The sequence below is a fragment of the Microtus ochrogaster genome, chromosome 7 (assembly GCF_000317375.1).
Source record: "Microtus ochrogaster isolate Prairie Vole_2 chromosome 7, MicOch1.0, whole genome shotgun sequence".
In the NCBI taxonomy this organism is placed as follows: Eukaryota; Metazoa; Chordata; class Mammalia; order Rodentia; family Cricetidae; genus Microtus; species Microtus ochrogaster.
The window spans coordinates 31068488-31086091 of NC_022014.1; the positions used below are offsets into that span (position 1 = coordinate 31068488).

Here is a 17604-nt window from a genome sequence, read left to right on the forward strand (position 1 = left end):
CTCTCTCTCTCTCTCTCTCTCTCTCTCTCTCTCTCTCTCTCTTTCTCTCTCTCTCTCTCTTTCTTTCTTTTTCTTTCTTTTTTAATGATGGCAGCTGAGCATGGTGGCACAGGCCTGTCATCCTAGCTCCTGGGAGGCTGAGGCAGAAGGACTGTAAGTTCAAGGCTAGCATGAGCTGTAGAGTGAGTTCCAGTCTAGCCTGGATGACTTCGTGAGACCCTTTATCAAAAATTTAAGTAAAAAAAGGGGTCTGGGGATTGTTTAATCAGGAAAGTGCTTACTGCACAAGCGTGAGAACCTAGATGTGAATTCCCAGCCCCTGTGTGAAAATCCAGGGAGGTAGAGACAATAAAATCTTTAAAGGTCACTGGCCAGCCTATCCAGCTGAATTGATGAGTTCCAGACTCAGTGAGAGACAATATCTCAACAAAGAAGGTAAAAAGCAATTGAGGAAAACACCAGACACAGACAGACAGACAGACAGACACACACACATACATACACAAACATACAGCATTGTCTATCTAATTCTTATGAGGACCCTACCCAGTCAATACTACTGTAATTATACTATTATATTATATATTATATTATACTATTATATTTTTATATTATTTGTGTAATCGTCTTTCTACAAATGAGGAGACTAATGGACAAAGAGGTTGAGGAATTTGCCCAAGGCCTCACCGAGTGGTTGGTGACATGGCTATTTGAACCCTGCCCCGTGTGCTGTCCCTGAGTCCTACTGCCTTTGGTCTGAGCTCCCCACTCCTTCCATACCCACTTATGTTCCCAGAGAAGATGAGCTAATACATATTTGTTGAACACTTACATGACTGCAACAAACTGTACCATTTAAATAAACAAGTGGCTATGGATGAAAAAGAAGCATACACACAGTCCGTAAGAGTAAACGTCTGTGACTATTTATGGCTTTCGTCTGGGCTGGGACACAAATTGTCCTTTTGTCTAAGGAGACGTTAGAAAGGCATGAACAGTGGGAGTAACACCCTGTGTCTATCCAGAGGACTGGCAGTGACAAAAGTGGCCCCATATGCCATTAGATAAGTGATGTTTGCCTGGATCCTGGCTGTGGACAGGATGGAAGTGGAAAACAGGTAAAATCTAACAACGTCTAGAATTTATCCCTGGTCTGGTTCCAAGGCTGGCTTCCTGGTGTTGATGATAGACTAAGGTCGCATCATCTGTGAACACTAGGGAAATGGAGGGAAGGGGTTGTGGAAGCCCTCTGTGTTTTCTTTGATGCCCTTCTGTAGAAGTAAAGTCATTCCAGAGTTAAAATGCACTTTAAAAATCCATAATTGGGCCAGAGAGATGGCTCAGTGTTTAAGAACACATTATTACACTCTCAGAGGACCTGAGTTTGGTTACTAGAACCAATGTCGTATGGCTTGCATCTACCTGTAAGTGGACGATCAGATGCTTCCCGCATCCATAGGCACCTGTACTCATGTGCAAAAACTCAGAATTGCCACAATATGGCCCAAGCAGCAATTGCTGATGAGACATGGGTCTGCACGTAAGTATGTTAATGTGTGTTATTAATCCAGATAACACAGAGTAAAGAGTCACACGTTCAGACTCTTGCCAGTGCAGAGCAAGTGACGTGAAGAGTACAGACCGGGAGGAGGCGGGGGGGGGGGGGACTGCAGGCTCCCTCTAAACTTTAGAGTCGACAGGGAGAATCACCAGCTATAGTCAATTGCCAAGCAGGAGTTTGGGGCCTGTGTCAGCAGATTGCTCCAGTTTTTAAAAGACTAAAATTTGAGCATCCTCGTTTACATCTCTTTACTAAAGATGGCTCCTAGAGTAAAAATAACTCTATGACCTAAGCCAAGGAGTATTCAGGTCAGCTCTCAATCTTTGCTCTTTGTTTGGCAATCTTTGAGCCGAAGGGGTCTAAAAACTTTCCAGGACGTTCAAATCAACAAAATAACCCTAAGGCCCAGGGCATGTAGCTTGGTGACAGAGTCATGTGCTCAGCACACGTGAAACCCTGGTCTCAATCCTCAGCAACCAAAAAAAGGAAAAGAAAAAAATTCTCCCTGGAAATATTCTTTCCTAAGTGACTCCCATGTGGGTGGGTGTGGGGGCAGAAGTACATCTGAGCTCCCTTTGGGAAAAGCAGAACCCAGGGTCTGTCATTCACTTCCCCAGTCGCTGGTTCCCCTGACTGTCAAGGCTCTGGGGACATCTGACCCACAGGAGCAGATGGAGTTCCTCCTGTGTGACGGCTCTAAGGAAAAGGGTTTTGCTGCATGGATACCCATGCACTTGAATGCATCTTATAGTCTCATAGATGCAGAAGAGAGTTCAATCTTTTGGAAAAATGGCATATGGACTGCTGACCATAGTGTGTGTGTGTGTGTGTGTGTGTGTGTGTGTGTGTGTGTGTGTGTGTGTGTGTGTGTGAGGGTGGGCTTCCTCCTATCCTGCTCTGACTCTATAAGCACTTGGGTGAAAACCACATTACAATTAAGTTGTTTTTTCCAGTGTGGATTAGACACCAGTTTCGTTTTTCTCCTTTGCTAATGAGTCACCTTTGCTAATTCGGTTAGCTTCAAATCACGAAACAGATCAGTGGTGAAGCGAGGTTGTTCCGAGGCTCCTCTACTTCTCAGAGTCCCCTGTGGCGTTCTATAAGACATCACACTCTCAGGGAACAGTCTTCAGAAGTTTGGCCTCAGGGTGTCCACACTGGGACCCAGAAAGATGTTCTTTGATGGACATGGAGATCTCTTCCATAACCCACCTGAGGCACTGATATCCTTTAAGTGTTTGTACATCTTCCGTACACTTTTTGTAAAATTTATTTTTGTTTAGGTATGATGTATATACATCTACATCTAGGTGGGTGCATGTCAGGTGTGTGCAGGTGCCCATGGAAGCCAGAGGAAGGCATCAGCTTCCTTGGAGCTGGAGTTTCAGGTGGTTTTGAGCTACCTGATGTGGATGCAGGCAATAGAGCTGGAGTCCCAGGGAAGAAGAGGAAGCATTCTCAACCGCTTGTCTATCTTTTTACTCCTCCCAGATGCTTTAAACCATCTCTGGATTATGTCATGTACACAAAACAGTGTAAATGCTGTGTAAATAGTTGCAATGTCTAGAGATAAATAATAAGGAAACAGATCTGGGCGTGCTCCATAGAGACACAGTTGAAGAGATGGTGCCAATCAATCTACAGTTGGTTGGATCCTCCAGAGCAGAACCTACACATGCGGAGGACCCGCTGTATATATCTTAAAGGTTTTGGAATAACCAGCAGTGCTTGGGATTCACCAGTTTGGAGCACTGGGGCTCCAGCTGTGCACTTTGCTCTTGGGTGGTACAAAGGAATGTTTGTCTTTTTTGTGTGTAGTCTGTAAACAGCCGCCGGCCTCCACACCGTGTACTTTATGAGGAAGATCAGTTTTCCGCTTCCTGCAGCGCTCACTCTCACAGGATTGAGGGGCACCTAAGGGCAATGGTAAAGCCCAGTTAGGAATATGAATCCTGGTGTGCAGGGACAAGAACAGCCCCTTGGTGTCTATGTGGCCCTGGGCAGCTTATTTTCTTTTCCATCTGAGGTTGACATTGGAAGTCGCCTACTAGGAAAACGTGGGTGGCAGCTTCTAGCACGAAAGTGGATTATCCATCAGACACATCAGTATCTGTAGCCATGATATCCTGTGGGGGATGATTTCTTTATTGACTCTGTAAATGCTCCCTGAGTATCTGCTCTGTGCAGGGCTACAAGAGTGAGGGAGGTCACAAAGGTCAAACCAGTTGTTAAAGAGTGGGAGATTTACACTACAGATGTGCACAGCAGGGCGGTAAATGTTGTTGCCTAGTCCCAGCGAGACCCTTACAACAGCTTCTTTGGTGTCATTTGCAGATTGGCAAAGTCCACGCTGCTCCTCATTCCTTTACTGGGGGTTCATGAGGTCCTCTTCTCTTTCATCACCGATGACCAACTCGAAGGATTTTCAAAACTGATTCGACTCTTCATCCAGCTGACACTGAGCTCCTTCCATGTAAGTAACCTGACAGATGCTTCGGCTCAGAGAAGAAAAGTCTGCAGGGTCCAAACAGCATTGAGGACAGCTGTGGACCAGAGCAGTTCCCTAGCGTCAGCAGGCTTTACTGGTGAGGAGCTGTGATGTTAGAAGGGTGGACTGATGGGGAAGTGCTGCCTGGGTCCTGCCAGCACAATTCAGTGACTCCAAAGGGATAATCAGCCTTGTTCTTGGACTGTGACTCATGATTGTATTAACTGTGTCAACATGAAGCCGCTTATTAAGGGTCTATTTATTGCTGTGTTATCTGAGGAACACTGTACAAATCGAACCTTTTCCATGCATCCTGTGGTATGTATGCACACAGCACACCATACCGCTGGGGCAGGGAGTAAAGAGTCCAGATCAGGAGTCTTTTAATCTGGACAGATGTGTGTGCACCAAAACTAGAAACAGTTCAGCTCTGGTTACCTGGATGTAATGGTTAACCACTAACTACCTATGAACTGACAGCTTAGCGTGGCCCTCAATTTTATTCTTTCATGACTTTGGAACTCAGGCGTCCAGATTGGACATGGGATGGGATGGCTAAGCTCTGGCCTGGTGAAGCCTGCTGGGCTCCCCCTGGCTTCTTTACCCATCTACAAACAGCCTGAGCTGGGGCTGGCTTCATTTAGGTTGAATTTCTGGGACCTCATTTTTTACTGTCAACTTATGTTCCTTCCTTCAATTTGGTCTGAGGGTCTTGTGCTTTCCTCGTGCTCGCTCCTTGTGGTTCCTCCACAGGTGACTGGCTTTTATGTGGCAGCTCAAGTCTCCTAAGAGCATCGGGAATGGGGGCCTCTGGGCATTTTAAGTGCGTAAGCTTGGAGCTGACATCTTGATGATTCCACTGCATTCTGTGGTTTAAAGCAAGCCACTGGCCTGGCCTAGAATGAAGGAGGGTGAGATTGAAAATGGGCAGGGTGCAGAGATGCATGGCTCAGGAGCAAAGGCTACTAAGACAACAGACCTTGGGTAACAGTATAGGCATAGCCAAATGAAAAAAGAGGTTGTGAATTTGAAAGAGAGTGAGGAGGGGTATATAGGAGGGTTTGAAGAGAGGAAAAGGAAGGGAGAAATGATGTAATTATATCATTATCCCCACACACAAAGAGAGAACAACAACAAAAACCTGTAGTGTAAAGTAAGCTGCCACCCTGGCCTACAGTGAAGGGGAGGCACTGAACTGGACTTCCTTCCCACCCTTCCCCTGCTCCGCATGCTCTCAATTTCCTTGGGAGATCTCGTCTTTTTCTCCTTCCTAGGTGGATCCATGTATGTCTTCTTTGTTGTCTAGGTTCTCTCGGGTTGTGGACTTTAGGCTGGTTATTTTTTGTTTTATGTCTTTTGTTTTGTGACTGAGTACATATTATATTTGTCTTTCTGGATCTGGGTTACCTCACTTGGTTTGTTTTTTTCTAATTCTGTCCATTTGCCTGCAAATTTCAAGATATCATTATGTTTTACCACTGAGTAGCACTCCATTTTGTAAATGGACCACATTTTCTTTATCCATTCTTCCGTTGAGGGGCATCTAGGTTATTTCCAGGTTCTGACTATTAAGAATAAAGCTGCTATGAACACAGTTGAGCAAATGCTCTTGTGGTATGATTGAGCATCCTTTGGGTATATACCCAAAAGTGGTATTGCTGGGTCTTGAGGTAGATTGATTACTAATTTTCTGAGAAATCACCATACTGAAATTCAAAGCAGCTGTACAAGTTTGCATTCCAACCAACAATCGGGGAGTCTATTTAATTTGCTTATCTGGTCTTGATTTAGTTTTGATATATGACACTTATCCAGAAAATTGTCCATTTCCTTTAAGTTTTCCAATTTTGTGGAGTACAGGTTTTTGAAATATGATCTGATATTCTGGATTTCCTCCATATCTGTTGTTGTGTCTCACACCCTCCCCTTTCATTTCTGATTTTGTTAATTTGAACATTCTCTCTCTGCCTTTTGGTTAGTTTAGATAATGGTTTGTCTATTTTGTTGATTTTCTTGAAGAACCAACTCTTTGTCTCATTGATTCTTTGTATTGTTTTTTTTTTGTTTCTATTTTGTTCATTTCAGCTCTCAGTTTGAGAATTTCCCACCATCTACTCCTCCTGGGTGAGTTTTCATCTTTTTGTCCTAGGGTTTGCAGGTGTTCCATCAATTTTCTAGTGTGGCATTTTTCCAGATTCTTTATGTAGGCATTTAGTGCTGTGAGCTTTCTTCTTAGTACTGCTTTCATGTCCCATACATTTGGGTATGTCGTGCAGTCATTATCATTGAATTTTAGGAAGTCTTTAATTTCTTTACTTCTTCCTTGACCCAGTGGTAATTCAGTTGAGCATTGCTCAGTTTCCATGAGATTGTGGGCTTTCTGCAATAAGTATTGTTGTTGAATTTTAACTTTAAGCCATCATGGTCTGATAAGACACAGGGGATTATATCAGTTTTTTTTGTATTTGTTGATATTTCTTTGTTACCAAGTATGCTGTTGATTTTGGAGAAGGATCCATGAGGTGCTGAGAAGAAGCTGTATTCTATTAGGTGAAATGTTCCATAGATGTCCGTTAAGCCCATTTGAGTAATAACATCTCTTAGTTCCCTTATTTCTCTGTTAAGTTTCTGTCTGGCAGACCTGCTCAGTGGTAACAATGGGGTGTTGATGTCTCTCATTATTAGTGTGTGTGGTATTATGTGTGATTTAAATTTTAGTAATGTTTCTTTTACAAATGAGAGTGCCCTTGTATTTGGGGCATAGATGTTCAGAATTGAGACTTCATCTCAATGGATTTTTCCTGTGATGAATATGAAATGACCTTCTTCATTTCTTTTGTTTAATTTTAGTTTTAAGTCTATTTTGTTAGACATTAGGATAGCTACACTAGCTTGTTTCTTAGGTCCATTTGATTGGAAAATCTATTTCCAACCCTTTACTCTGAGGTAATGTCTGTCTTTGTAGTTGAGGTGTGTTTCTTGTATGCAGTAGAAGGATGGATTCTGTTTTCATATCCAATTTGTTAGCCTGTGTCTTTTTATAGGTGAATTGAGTCCATTGATATTAAGGGATACTAATGATCAGTGATTGCTAGTTCCTGTTATTTTTGGTTTTGTTGTTGTTGTTGTGTGTGTGTTTTCCTTCTTTGAGACTTGCTGGTGTGGGCTTATCTATTGCCTTTGTTTTTGTGAGTGTAGCTAACTTCCTAGGAATGGAGTTTTCCTTCTAGTACTTTCTGTAGAACTGGATTTGTCGATAGGTATTGATTAAATCTGGTTTTGTCATGGAGTGTCTTGTTTTCTCTGGTGGTCAGATGACTTCTGGAGGCCACTGCTGTCACTCCAGCTTCTTTTCCTGGCAGCCTGACCCACCATTCACACTGCTGCTCACGCTTCTCCTCCCTGAGGGATAGTTAGTTTCAGAGGTTCAGTCCATTAACTTTATGGTTGGGAGCATGAGAACATGAAGGAATGCACTGGTGCAGTTGCTGAGAGCTGTATTCTGGTCTTGAACTGTTCTGAATATAGAACTCAGAGGAAACTATGACAGAGGCACTCGGATTGTTGGATCATCTGGGCCATCTGCTCCTATCAGAGATTTTTTACAGGATCTTCCTCGATCAAACCTGATCTTTCTTAGCACAGAATGAACCCACAGCCTCTCATTTCCTTTCCCAGTAGGTCATTCTCATCTTGCTTCCTCTGCATCTGGCTGGAGACTCTCTACTTGGTCTTAATAATAAAAACCCAGAGTCAGATATCGAGGGTGAAAGCTGAAAGATCAGAGAAACAGAGCAGCCAACCACTAGAGAATTCTTACCTCTACAGACTGTCAGACCAATTAGGACTGACCTCCTGTCTCTCCTGCCTTATATTCCTCTCCACCCAGATATATCACTTCCTATCTCTACCTCCCAATTGCTGGGATCAAAGGGTGAGCTCTGTCTCTCTTTTAGCCTGGCTAAATCTCACATAGCCTAGTGTGGCCTTGAACTCCTGATCTTCCTACCTCCTCCTTCCAAGTGCCAGAATTAAAGGTGCATGCCACCCCTGCCTGGCCTCTATGGTTAACTAATTGCTAACTCTGCACTGTGATCTCCAGGTAAGCTTTATTTGTTAGAGTACAAACAAGATATCAGACCCATTGGCAACAAACTTTTTTCCCCATCATTGAGGCATGATTAATTATTTCAATCTTTTGGGGGATTTCAAAAGCTAAGAGTTTGTAATTTAACTTCCCTATGTTGCTTGGCTGTACGCCTCTGTAAAAGGTAATCTCAAAAGAGAAAAACAAAGCCAAAACAAATCCTTCAGCTGTTTGGTTGGTAGTATTTAGGGGCCTTTTGGCATATTGGTTAACGTAAACCCCAAATCTCCTGATATCGCACCTCTAAGGCAAATTAAGGTTCAGGCGGTTATGCGGAGATCAGGGAACCAAATTTTGAAGGAGGAAACTTCACTTGCCAGACTCCTTAGACCCAGAGGCTGCTCCGGCCATTTGTGTAATGAGCCGCTTCTGGATTAAAGCAGTCATCAGTATTATTGTTGATGATTCTGTGGGCTGGGCTGTCCTCCATAGACGTGATCTTTTGGATGCACATAATTTTGGCTGGACCTGCAAACTTCTGAAGGCTTGATCAGGCTGGAACATCCTGTCAACATGTAGCTCGTTCACATGGCTACACATCTGTGGGCCTGGAGCTCACTAGGACCACTGATCAGTGAGCTTCATTGTTTCTCCGTGTGTCTTGGGCATCTCATGACACAACAGCTGGATTCTTGGAGTACCCCAAGAGCAAATGTGCTAAAGGGAGCAGAAGGGGATCTCCACACTTTGACGGCAGAGGTTTGGATGTAAGTAGATGGATGCTTTTACCACAGTATGCTGGTAAACAGTCATAGGGTCCTCTCAGACTGTAAAGGAGGGAAAATGGAATTCAGGTTTTGATGTGAGGAACAGCCTGAGCCTGTATAGTGAGGAGAAATGCTGGGGCCTTCTTTGGAAAGGAGCTGCCAGTGGCTCCTGATCCAGCCACTAGCGAAAGCTCTGCTCACCTGCTCGTGCTACTGAGAAACGCGAGGATTCATAGTGAGGATTCACAGTGGCTCGTGTTCTAAAGCAGGATGGAGACAGAAAGCGTTTGGCTGTAGACAGAGGCTCCCCTCTGTTCAGTGCACCCGATACTGCTCCCCTCCACCTCACCAAGCAGAGATGAGGATGGGATGGGCAGACAAGGAAAGGCACGTCTGACGTGGCCCATCTTAGTGACTTTACAGAAGAAATCCGGCAGAGCAGGCGTTTGTCCCACAGCTTTCTCTCCTAGCTGCCTTGGAGGCCCCGCCACTCCTCAAGCCTTTACCGCACAGAGTGCTTCACCAGCCTCCTGCTGTCAAGAAATTGCCGCACGTTGAGGACATGTGACGTGAGAACCATGTGTTCCGTGGGACCTGCTCGCTCACACCTGGAGCAGGAGCCAGACTGCAGGGCGTTCCTAAGCCAGAGAAGGGAATCCTATTTTAGCCTTTGTGCTGAGTTGGGCACACCAAAAGCCGGCTCTTCTTATTCCACATTCTCAGAGGCAATTATGACTTTCCCCTTGACCCCACAGCAAGTTCTGTTTCGATTGCATGTGTGGAAAGGTGGACTGTGCTACCAAGCCCCCACTCAGAAGCATGGCTATGGACTCCACAGGTGCACAAGAAAAGGGAAATGCCACACGTGCAGGCTGAATCTGAGCTGGGAGCCTCCTGGCCTTACTCAGTAAGGGACGTATTGCTAGAGGTGAATAGAAAGGAGATCAGAGACAGCATCCTCCCAGGGTCATATTTCACCAATGTCAAAAGATATAGGAAGTCTGGGCATAGTGGCACATACCCTGTAGTATCAGGATTGGGGATGCTTAGGTAGGAGTTTCGGACCAGCCTGAGCTACAGTGTGAGACCATGTCTTAAATGAATAAATATATCAGATATAGAAAGAGTCAGCTCATCCTTGTGACCCTTCAGTTGGAGATATGCCCTTTCCTTGTAGGGTCTGGCATTTTGAGATTTTTCCTTTAAACCCTCAATGCTCAGGCCCCATACGTACCTGTTCCCATCTGTCAGACACACAGCACAGACTTCACAGATCTCCACAGCAGTTAGGGAAAGTCAAGACATGTATTATAAATAGCTATGAAAAAAATAGAAAGTAAGATGCCAACACAGTTTAGAAGTAGCTTGACACTGTACAAGATAAAAACCCTTCATCCCAAGTGAGAGAAGCCCAACTCATTAATTAATTAATAAGTTAATTAATTATGTAATGCATTTCTATTATGTGCCAGGTATTTTCAGGTGCTGGGGATCTAGCAGTGAATTCTATACGTGGATACCACTCTCACTGTGCTTGATACAGAGAAGGGCTGGCAGTAGCCAATGGCAATAACTCCAGTCCTTAGTACATTGGACAGCCTGCAAAAAACTCCTTGTGGTGATTTTGAGCTGAGATCTGAATTTTAGGAAGCCAAATTTGGTAGATTTGTGGAGAGGGCATCCCAGGAAGCAGAACATGTGAGGGGGCTCGAGGAATAAGTGAGCGGTGGTATACCTGAGTGGTATCCACACCCGTGTTTAGGCCCCAGCCATATTGAATGGCACTGACCCCCGTTGCAATTAGGTTTCGTAAAGAGATTGTATATGACATCAGAGGCTTGGTGATTCCTTGAAAGTGTTGTGACTTCTGCCTGATTCACCCTTTCTGGCAAACTTGGGTGAGCCAAGCACCAATCAGGACAGTGACCTGAGATCCGTTGCCTTCAGGCTAAGTGAATCTGAACAGAAGCAGAGATTCTGAACGCAAACACCTTTGCCTAGGGCACATTCTTCAAGACCCTTCCAACATTAATTGATACATAACCATTATTATGTGAAGAGGGAATCACTGTTTCTATGACTGTGATCATGTTTTACTGTGCAATCAACAACTTCCCAAGGTGTGGACCGATTTTTAAGCTAACAGTATGAGAGCTGAGGAGATGGCTAAAAGTGCTGGCTGCCCTTGCAGACGGCTTGAGTTTGGGTTCCAGCACCCACAGCACATGGCTCAGAACTCCTGTAACTCCAGCTCTAGGGGATCCAACACTCTCTTCTGATCATTGTAGGAACTTGAGCATGTGTTCAAATACACACACACACACAAACACACAAGCACACATGTGCACACACACATACATATAATTTAAAAATCTTTAAAAAAATAATAATTTGAAGGAATAATCTATAACAATATAGATTATTATAACAGTACAGCCAGAGCCACCAGAATAAGCTCACTGGTCACATAAGCTCCAGCAGTTCAAGTCCGTACGTTAAGTGCCTGTTGTGCATATTTGGTGACAGAAACAGTACAGATTTGTTTTCATGTGCCACACCCTTTGGATGAGGGTCTGGCAGTCTTTCACGGGACATTCTGGCTCAGGGTTGTCAAAGTTGCTGGCCTGTAGTGGCTGAGAGAAAATGGGGCATAAGATGAAGTCAGCCGCACAGAGGCCTGAAGCCCAGCTCACTGCACACCTTCCACGCTTAGGGGAGTTTATTTTGTGCTAAGTGAGATGAGAAACGACCAGAGGGAAATAATCTGTCATTTCAAAGGAAATGGCTTGACAAGAGCAAAGGGTGTTTATTAAGGCACAGAAATGAAGATTTCAGGACCAGGCATAACTGGTTGCTGGTCCACAAACTATCCACGAGCAATCTGTCTCCCACCGTCACTGGTCTCTGTTGCTAGATTCATGTCCAGGAAGGCGCTCTCTCCCTGTTATGGGAAGATACCAACAGTATCTCTGAGCTTACACTGTCCATAATAATAATTATTATGTCTGACATGGGGAAGTGAACTCAATCTCCTCTCCTTTCTAGTGGAAAGAGCTCTAATTGACCTCGATTATGTCACAGAGTCTGTTTGGGCCAATTATTATGGTGACGGCCATCCTAAAACACGAGAATCTTATGACTGACAACTATGCCATAACCTTAGAGAATGAGGCAGGGGAAAGAATACAAGTTGGCAGCACTTGAGGAGGCAGATGCAGGCAGATCTCTGTGAGTTCAAGGTTAGCCAGGACTGCATAGTGAGACCCCGTGTCAAAGAAAAAGAGGAGGAGGAAAAAATGAGCTAGTCAGTAACACCATGGAAAGCAGAAATGGGGCTGTGGCCATCCCTGTATTTGTACCATTGAGTGAATGACCCAGGGTCTCAGGAGGTCAATTACCACGGACTTAAGGGCACCCACAAACACCCAGGAGGCGACCTATGTGCATAGTGGGTGTTGGGGTAAGAAGAGACATCCATCAACATGGCTGACACCAGTCTGTATAAGCATCACACTAGTAGAATACTCCTTCCGGGGGATTGTAGAACATCGCTGGTGACTCTCAGACACATCTTCTACCAAATAGGACTTCACACCACATTTTCCTTCTGTTCCAGGGATTTCTGGTGGCCTTGCAGTATGGCTTTGCCAATGGAGAGGTATGTTTCCCACACTGCCATCCCAGCTTCCGGTGGGGTGGGGGCTGTAATTCTATAATCCCTAGGGGTTTCCGTTTGTGAGATTGCACACCTGTCCCTGGTATGTGTTGGTACAAATTTTCATTGTGAGCATCCATTAGAGAGAATAGGAGGCAGCTTAGACTCACTGAGTGGTGTGCAAAGTTCGGAACTCAGCCCCTCGGTCTGTTGGGGACATGGAAGGGTTAAAATGTGATGGATGACACAGGCTTGGATTGCAGGGTCTAAAAAATCCACACCAAAACATTGACTGAGCACTCAGAAGATTTGTGGCTTAGTCATTTGACTTCAATTTTCTCATCTGTTAAATATGAATAACAGCTGGCCCTGTTCTGTGGCGCCCTGGGCATACTCAGCACAAGGTAAACACTGAACATCTGGGAGTGATGCTTCTTTTTATGTTTATTGTGCTCTGTTTCCTGTGTGCTAGTCAGCTGTCTGTTACTGTGACAAACACTCAAGACAATCAACTTACAAGGAAGGAAAGGTTTATTTAGCTCATGGATTCAGAGGTTTTAGTCAATGGTTGTTTACTTGGCCCCCTTACCTTTAGGCCTGTGGTGAGACCATTCATAGTGATAGGACCACATAGTGGAATGAGATGCTCACCTCATGGATGAAGGAGGGAAGGAAGGAGGGAAAGGGAGAGAGGGAGGGAGGGAAGAGGAAGGAGAAAGGGGGAGAGAGAGAGTGTGCTGAGAGAAAGCTCACATTCTAAGCCTCTCCCAGAGCCTTAATTTCCTTCCTTCCTTCCCTTAGGCCTCACATCTTAAGTTTCTACCATCTCCCAATAGGGCCAAGGGCTGGGGAGTAAACCTTCAATGCAGGAGTCTTATCCAAACTATCACACCTGGGGAAAGGCTTAAAGGGGCTAGAAGCAGAGGCCAGGATGCAGACGTTTCCAGCCCCCCTCCATCCTTTCCACTCTCTCTTCCGGTAGAATGTAACCGTCTCGGCAGCAAACCCCACTTCTACTTTGCCTGCTGCTGTTTCCGTGTCTCCACCTGGGAGCCCCTTGTCCATCAGGCACGGTCCACCTGAAAAGCCACTATGCAAAGCCCCCACCCGAACATTGTTACCTCGAACTTCCCGTGGCCCATCAAAAGGCAGAAAGGAAAACAATGGTGGAAGATTTTAAACTGGCTTTCTGTGAGTCCAGAGCCAGGCAGTGCTCCATTCTGTGAAATTAGACATTCCAATAAGCAGGGCAGAAGGAAGTTGTTTTAATGATAGAAAAGGAATAAGGGAAGCAGAAATTAAGAACAAACATGATTGTTTCAAAGTGATTTTTTTTTCTTGGAAGACGGTGTTCTGGTTAGGGTTTCTGTTGCTATGATGAAACACTGTGATCAAAAAGCAAGCTGGGGAGGAAAGGGTTTGTTTGGTTTATACTTCTACAGAAAATCAGGACAGGAACTCAAACAGGGAAGGAACCTGGAGGCAGAAGGTGATGCAGAGGCCATGGAGGGGTGCTACTTACTGACTTGCTCCCCAAGGGTTGCTTGGCCTGCTTTCTTACAGCACCCAGGACCGCCAGCCCAGTGGTGCAGCCACCTACAATGGTCTCTAGGCTCTTCCCCGTCAATCATTAATTAAGAAAATGCCCTACAAGCTGGCTTATAGCCTGATCTTATGGAGTCATTTTCTCAAATTGAAGTTCCAGATGAGTTTAACTTGGGTCAAGTTGATATAAAACTATCCAGCACGGATGCATTTATGTGGAGAAGTACCCAATGAACATGAGATTACTCCAGGTAAACCTTTTTGTAGACGGGTTAAAGCAGAGGGACCTTTGTTACTATACCAGACGAAACTGACCTTTTGGGCAAATTTGGTGGTAATTCTTTTAGTTTATTTTGGTAGAATAGAAACTTAGCATGGGTGGCTCCATTTTGATTTTCAGCACAGGAACTTCGAGCCGGACCATGACCTTCTATAGTGCTCATTACCAGCCTTTACCACATTCTCTAGGGCTTTTTGCCTCATAGCATCTGTGCCTGTGTGTCTTTCTTGTCTTTGTTCTGCTCCACCTGTGAAAGCTAAAGGTAGCCCCGAGGTAGCCCCCAGTAGCCGTGTGACCAATACTTGCCGAATGGACATGTGATCAGGGACACCAAGATAATCACCACACCTTTGTCTCACCCGGCAGGTGAAGGCCGAGCTGCGCAAGTTCTGGGGCCGCTTCTTGCTAGCTCGCCGCCACTGTGGCTGCAGAGCCTGCGTCCTGGGGAAGAACTTCCGGTTCCTGGGGCAGTGTCCCAAGAAGCTGTCAGAGGGAGATAGTGCTGAGATGCTTCGGAAGCTGCAGTCCTCAACCTGCAGCTCACACTTGGCCTCTGAGACCCTGGGGGAGCTGGGGGCTAGGCCTGTGCCGGGTCGTAGAGCTTGGCCCCGGGGAAGCAGCCTGTCTGAAAGCAGTGAGGGGGACTTCACCCTGGCCAACACCATGGAGGAGATTCTGGAAGAGAGTGAAATGTAGGCAGGGTCCATCACCCCAGCTCTGCAGCTGGGGATTCCTGAGAGCCCCGGATGTTGCTGAGCCGGGGATCTTCCTCCTGCCCACTATGCCCGTTCTGATGTGAAGTCTCTCCTGGGTCATCAAGCTCTGTATAAATGAGTGTAATGCCCACAGCTCTTCCTGTTCTGGTCACCCTGCAGGCTCACCTGCCTGGTGTATTTCCCAGAATGTCCACTGGTCTCTGTGGCCTTGCCCTAAACTCAAGTGAATGGAGCCTGCCATGAAGAGAAATTACTGATTAAATAGGGTCCAGCTAGTGTCTCCTTCCCGCTCATGCTACATGGATGGCTGCCTCCTGGGTGTAGGGTACACTGGGACCCCACAAAAAAGTTTAAAGTGTCAAGGCCTGGGATCATGGCTAACACTCTGAGAGAACAAGTCTGAGATGATGACTAAGAATTGGAAGCGTTTGCCAAGCATCTGAGGAAATTCTGGAAGGTTCGCCCTTGGCAAACCCTGGGCAGGATGGATGGAGTAGCTAATTATGCACTCACTGGGGACATACCGCGCTCCTCAGACCCAGTGTGACCCCGTGTTGTCCCCAAAGCCTCTCTCCCCCCCGTTTCTCTTCTCTTCCTCACCTGTCAAACTTCGCCCCCTTTCTCCATCTCAAGTTCCATTGGGGTTAACAGAAGATTGAATGTCACAGTACTGCATGTTAGTGTCTGCCCTTGTTGCTGAGGACAAATACCTGACAAGTAGCGGTTTCAGGGAGGAAGTGCTATACGGGCTCCTGGTTTGAGAGTGTGGTCCATCAAGGTGAGGAAGGCACGGTGGGAAGAGGGGTTCTCATGGAGCTTCAGGATCGTGAGGTAGCTTGTGAGGTGGTTGGCCACTGTCTCGTCAGCATGCTGGTTGCTTTCTGTCAACATGACACAAACCTGGACATCTCCAGGAAGAGGGAGTCTTAACTGAGGACTTCCTCCATCGTATCGTTCCAGAGGCGGATCTATGGGAGCATTTTCTTGATTAATGGCTGATGTGGGAGAGCCCAACCCACTGTTGGCGGTGCTGCCCCTAGGTCCTGGGTTGTATAAGAAAGCAGGGTGAGTGAGCCATGGGGAGCAAGCCAATTAGCTTCACTCCTCCGTAGTTCCTGCCTCTGGACTTCACTTAGTGCAGTGTGCATGTAGAAGTGTAAGCCAAATAAACCCTTCCCTTCCCAACCTGTTTTTGGTCATGATGTTGATCATGGCAAATAAAGCATATTAGGACAGAAACTGGTACCGAGAGAGGGCTACTGCTGTGGCAGACCTGACCATGTTGTTTGGAAGAGGACGGTAGATGTGTCGGGCACTTCAGGCTGGAAAAGCCGCCGAGCCCTCAAAGGGTGATGGGTGGTACTGTGAGAGCCGGACAGTTGGAGTGTTGAGGGAAGCACAGTCGATGAAGGCCTGGCTTCTGAATTTTCAGAAGGAAGCAAAGACTCTTCCAGGGTTGTCTGAGCTGTTTTGAATTGAGCCTGTAGTTTCTGGTCAGCTGAGGCGGAAGAATCCACTTAGTAAGAGACCGGCATCATTGAGGCAAAGTCTTCCAGGAAGTGTTTCTCGGATCAGAAGCTGTGGTCTGGCAGGAAGATGACCAGGCTGTACATCAGGCTGGCAACAAAACTGGGTGAACCAGAAGTCAGGCACCACGAAAGAGGGATGCTAGTGTTCTCGCTCCTCGGCTGTCTTATTCAGCTGCGGGAACAGTGCTTCCTACGTCCCGGCTCTCCCCTCCTCAGCTAAGCCTCTCTGGAGATGTCCTAAGTCACAGTGAAAAGTGTGTGTCCTAGGCGATCCTAAGTCCAGGCAGCTGACCGTGAAGATCCATCATCACGCTGTCCTTCCTTTGGCCTCCGCTGCCGGGAGCCTTCTGAATGTCGTCATTGGTTCTGTCCTCTTCTTCCCGGTTCCTCCTGCCCTTCTGAACTCAGCTTCTACCAGCCCGCTTGTTCTATCCCTCAGGGATAGGAATGCCCTTCTTGGTTCACCATTGATGGATCCCCTGACTGTCAGGCTTCCTGCTGCAGGAGGCTGATCCGCTTCTTTCCTGACTCAAGTCCCGTGGACAAGAAATCTTCATCCCAGACAGGTACCAAAAGGCAGGTGAGCGAAAAGGACTCTGGCTGGGTGTGGACTTGCTGAGGATGCTCAAGAAGTCCTGGTCAGACTTATTGGACCTTCATGCCAGTGGGAAGTCAGCTGCATTCAAACTGACCCACAGAGGAGCCAAGGTCAGGCTCAGTTACAGAAGCCATAAGACAAGAGCTTGCAGGATGACTAAGGGAGGAACTGATTGTAGAAACATTGTGCAGATAGCAAGGAGTGCAAAGTGGGCAAAGTGTGTATTCCATGGTGAGATATGTTGCCTGGGCCGGGTGTGTGTCCATGGTGAGGTATGTTGCCTGGGCCGGGTGTGTGTCCATGGTGAGGTATGTTGCCTGGGCCGGGTGTGTGTCCATGGTGAGATATGTTGCCTGGGTGGGGTATGTGTCCGTGGTG

General features: G+C 46.2%; 1 protein-coding gene across 2 annotated transcripts in view; it reads left to right on the top strand.

The window, feature by feature from the left end:
- The window catches only part of Glp2r (glucagon like peptide 2 receptor), a 56276-nt gene extending 40887 nt beyond the window's left edge, over positions 1–15389 (top strand). For both annotated transcript variants that reach the window (XM_005349835.2, XM_005349836.2), the window contains exons 11-13: positions 3896–4034; positions 12520–12561; positions 14750–15389. In XM_005349835.2, the coding sequence (XP_005349892.2) occupies positions 3896–4034; positions 12520–12561; positions 14750–15079 (511 nt within the window). In that variant the 3' untranslated portion in view covers positions 15080–15389. The remainder of the gene's footprint in view (positions 1–3895; positions 4035–12519; positions 12562–14749) is intronic.
- Positions 15390–17604: the final 2215 nt, after the last annotated feature.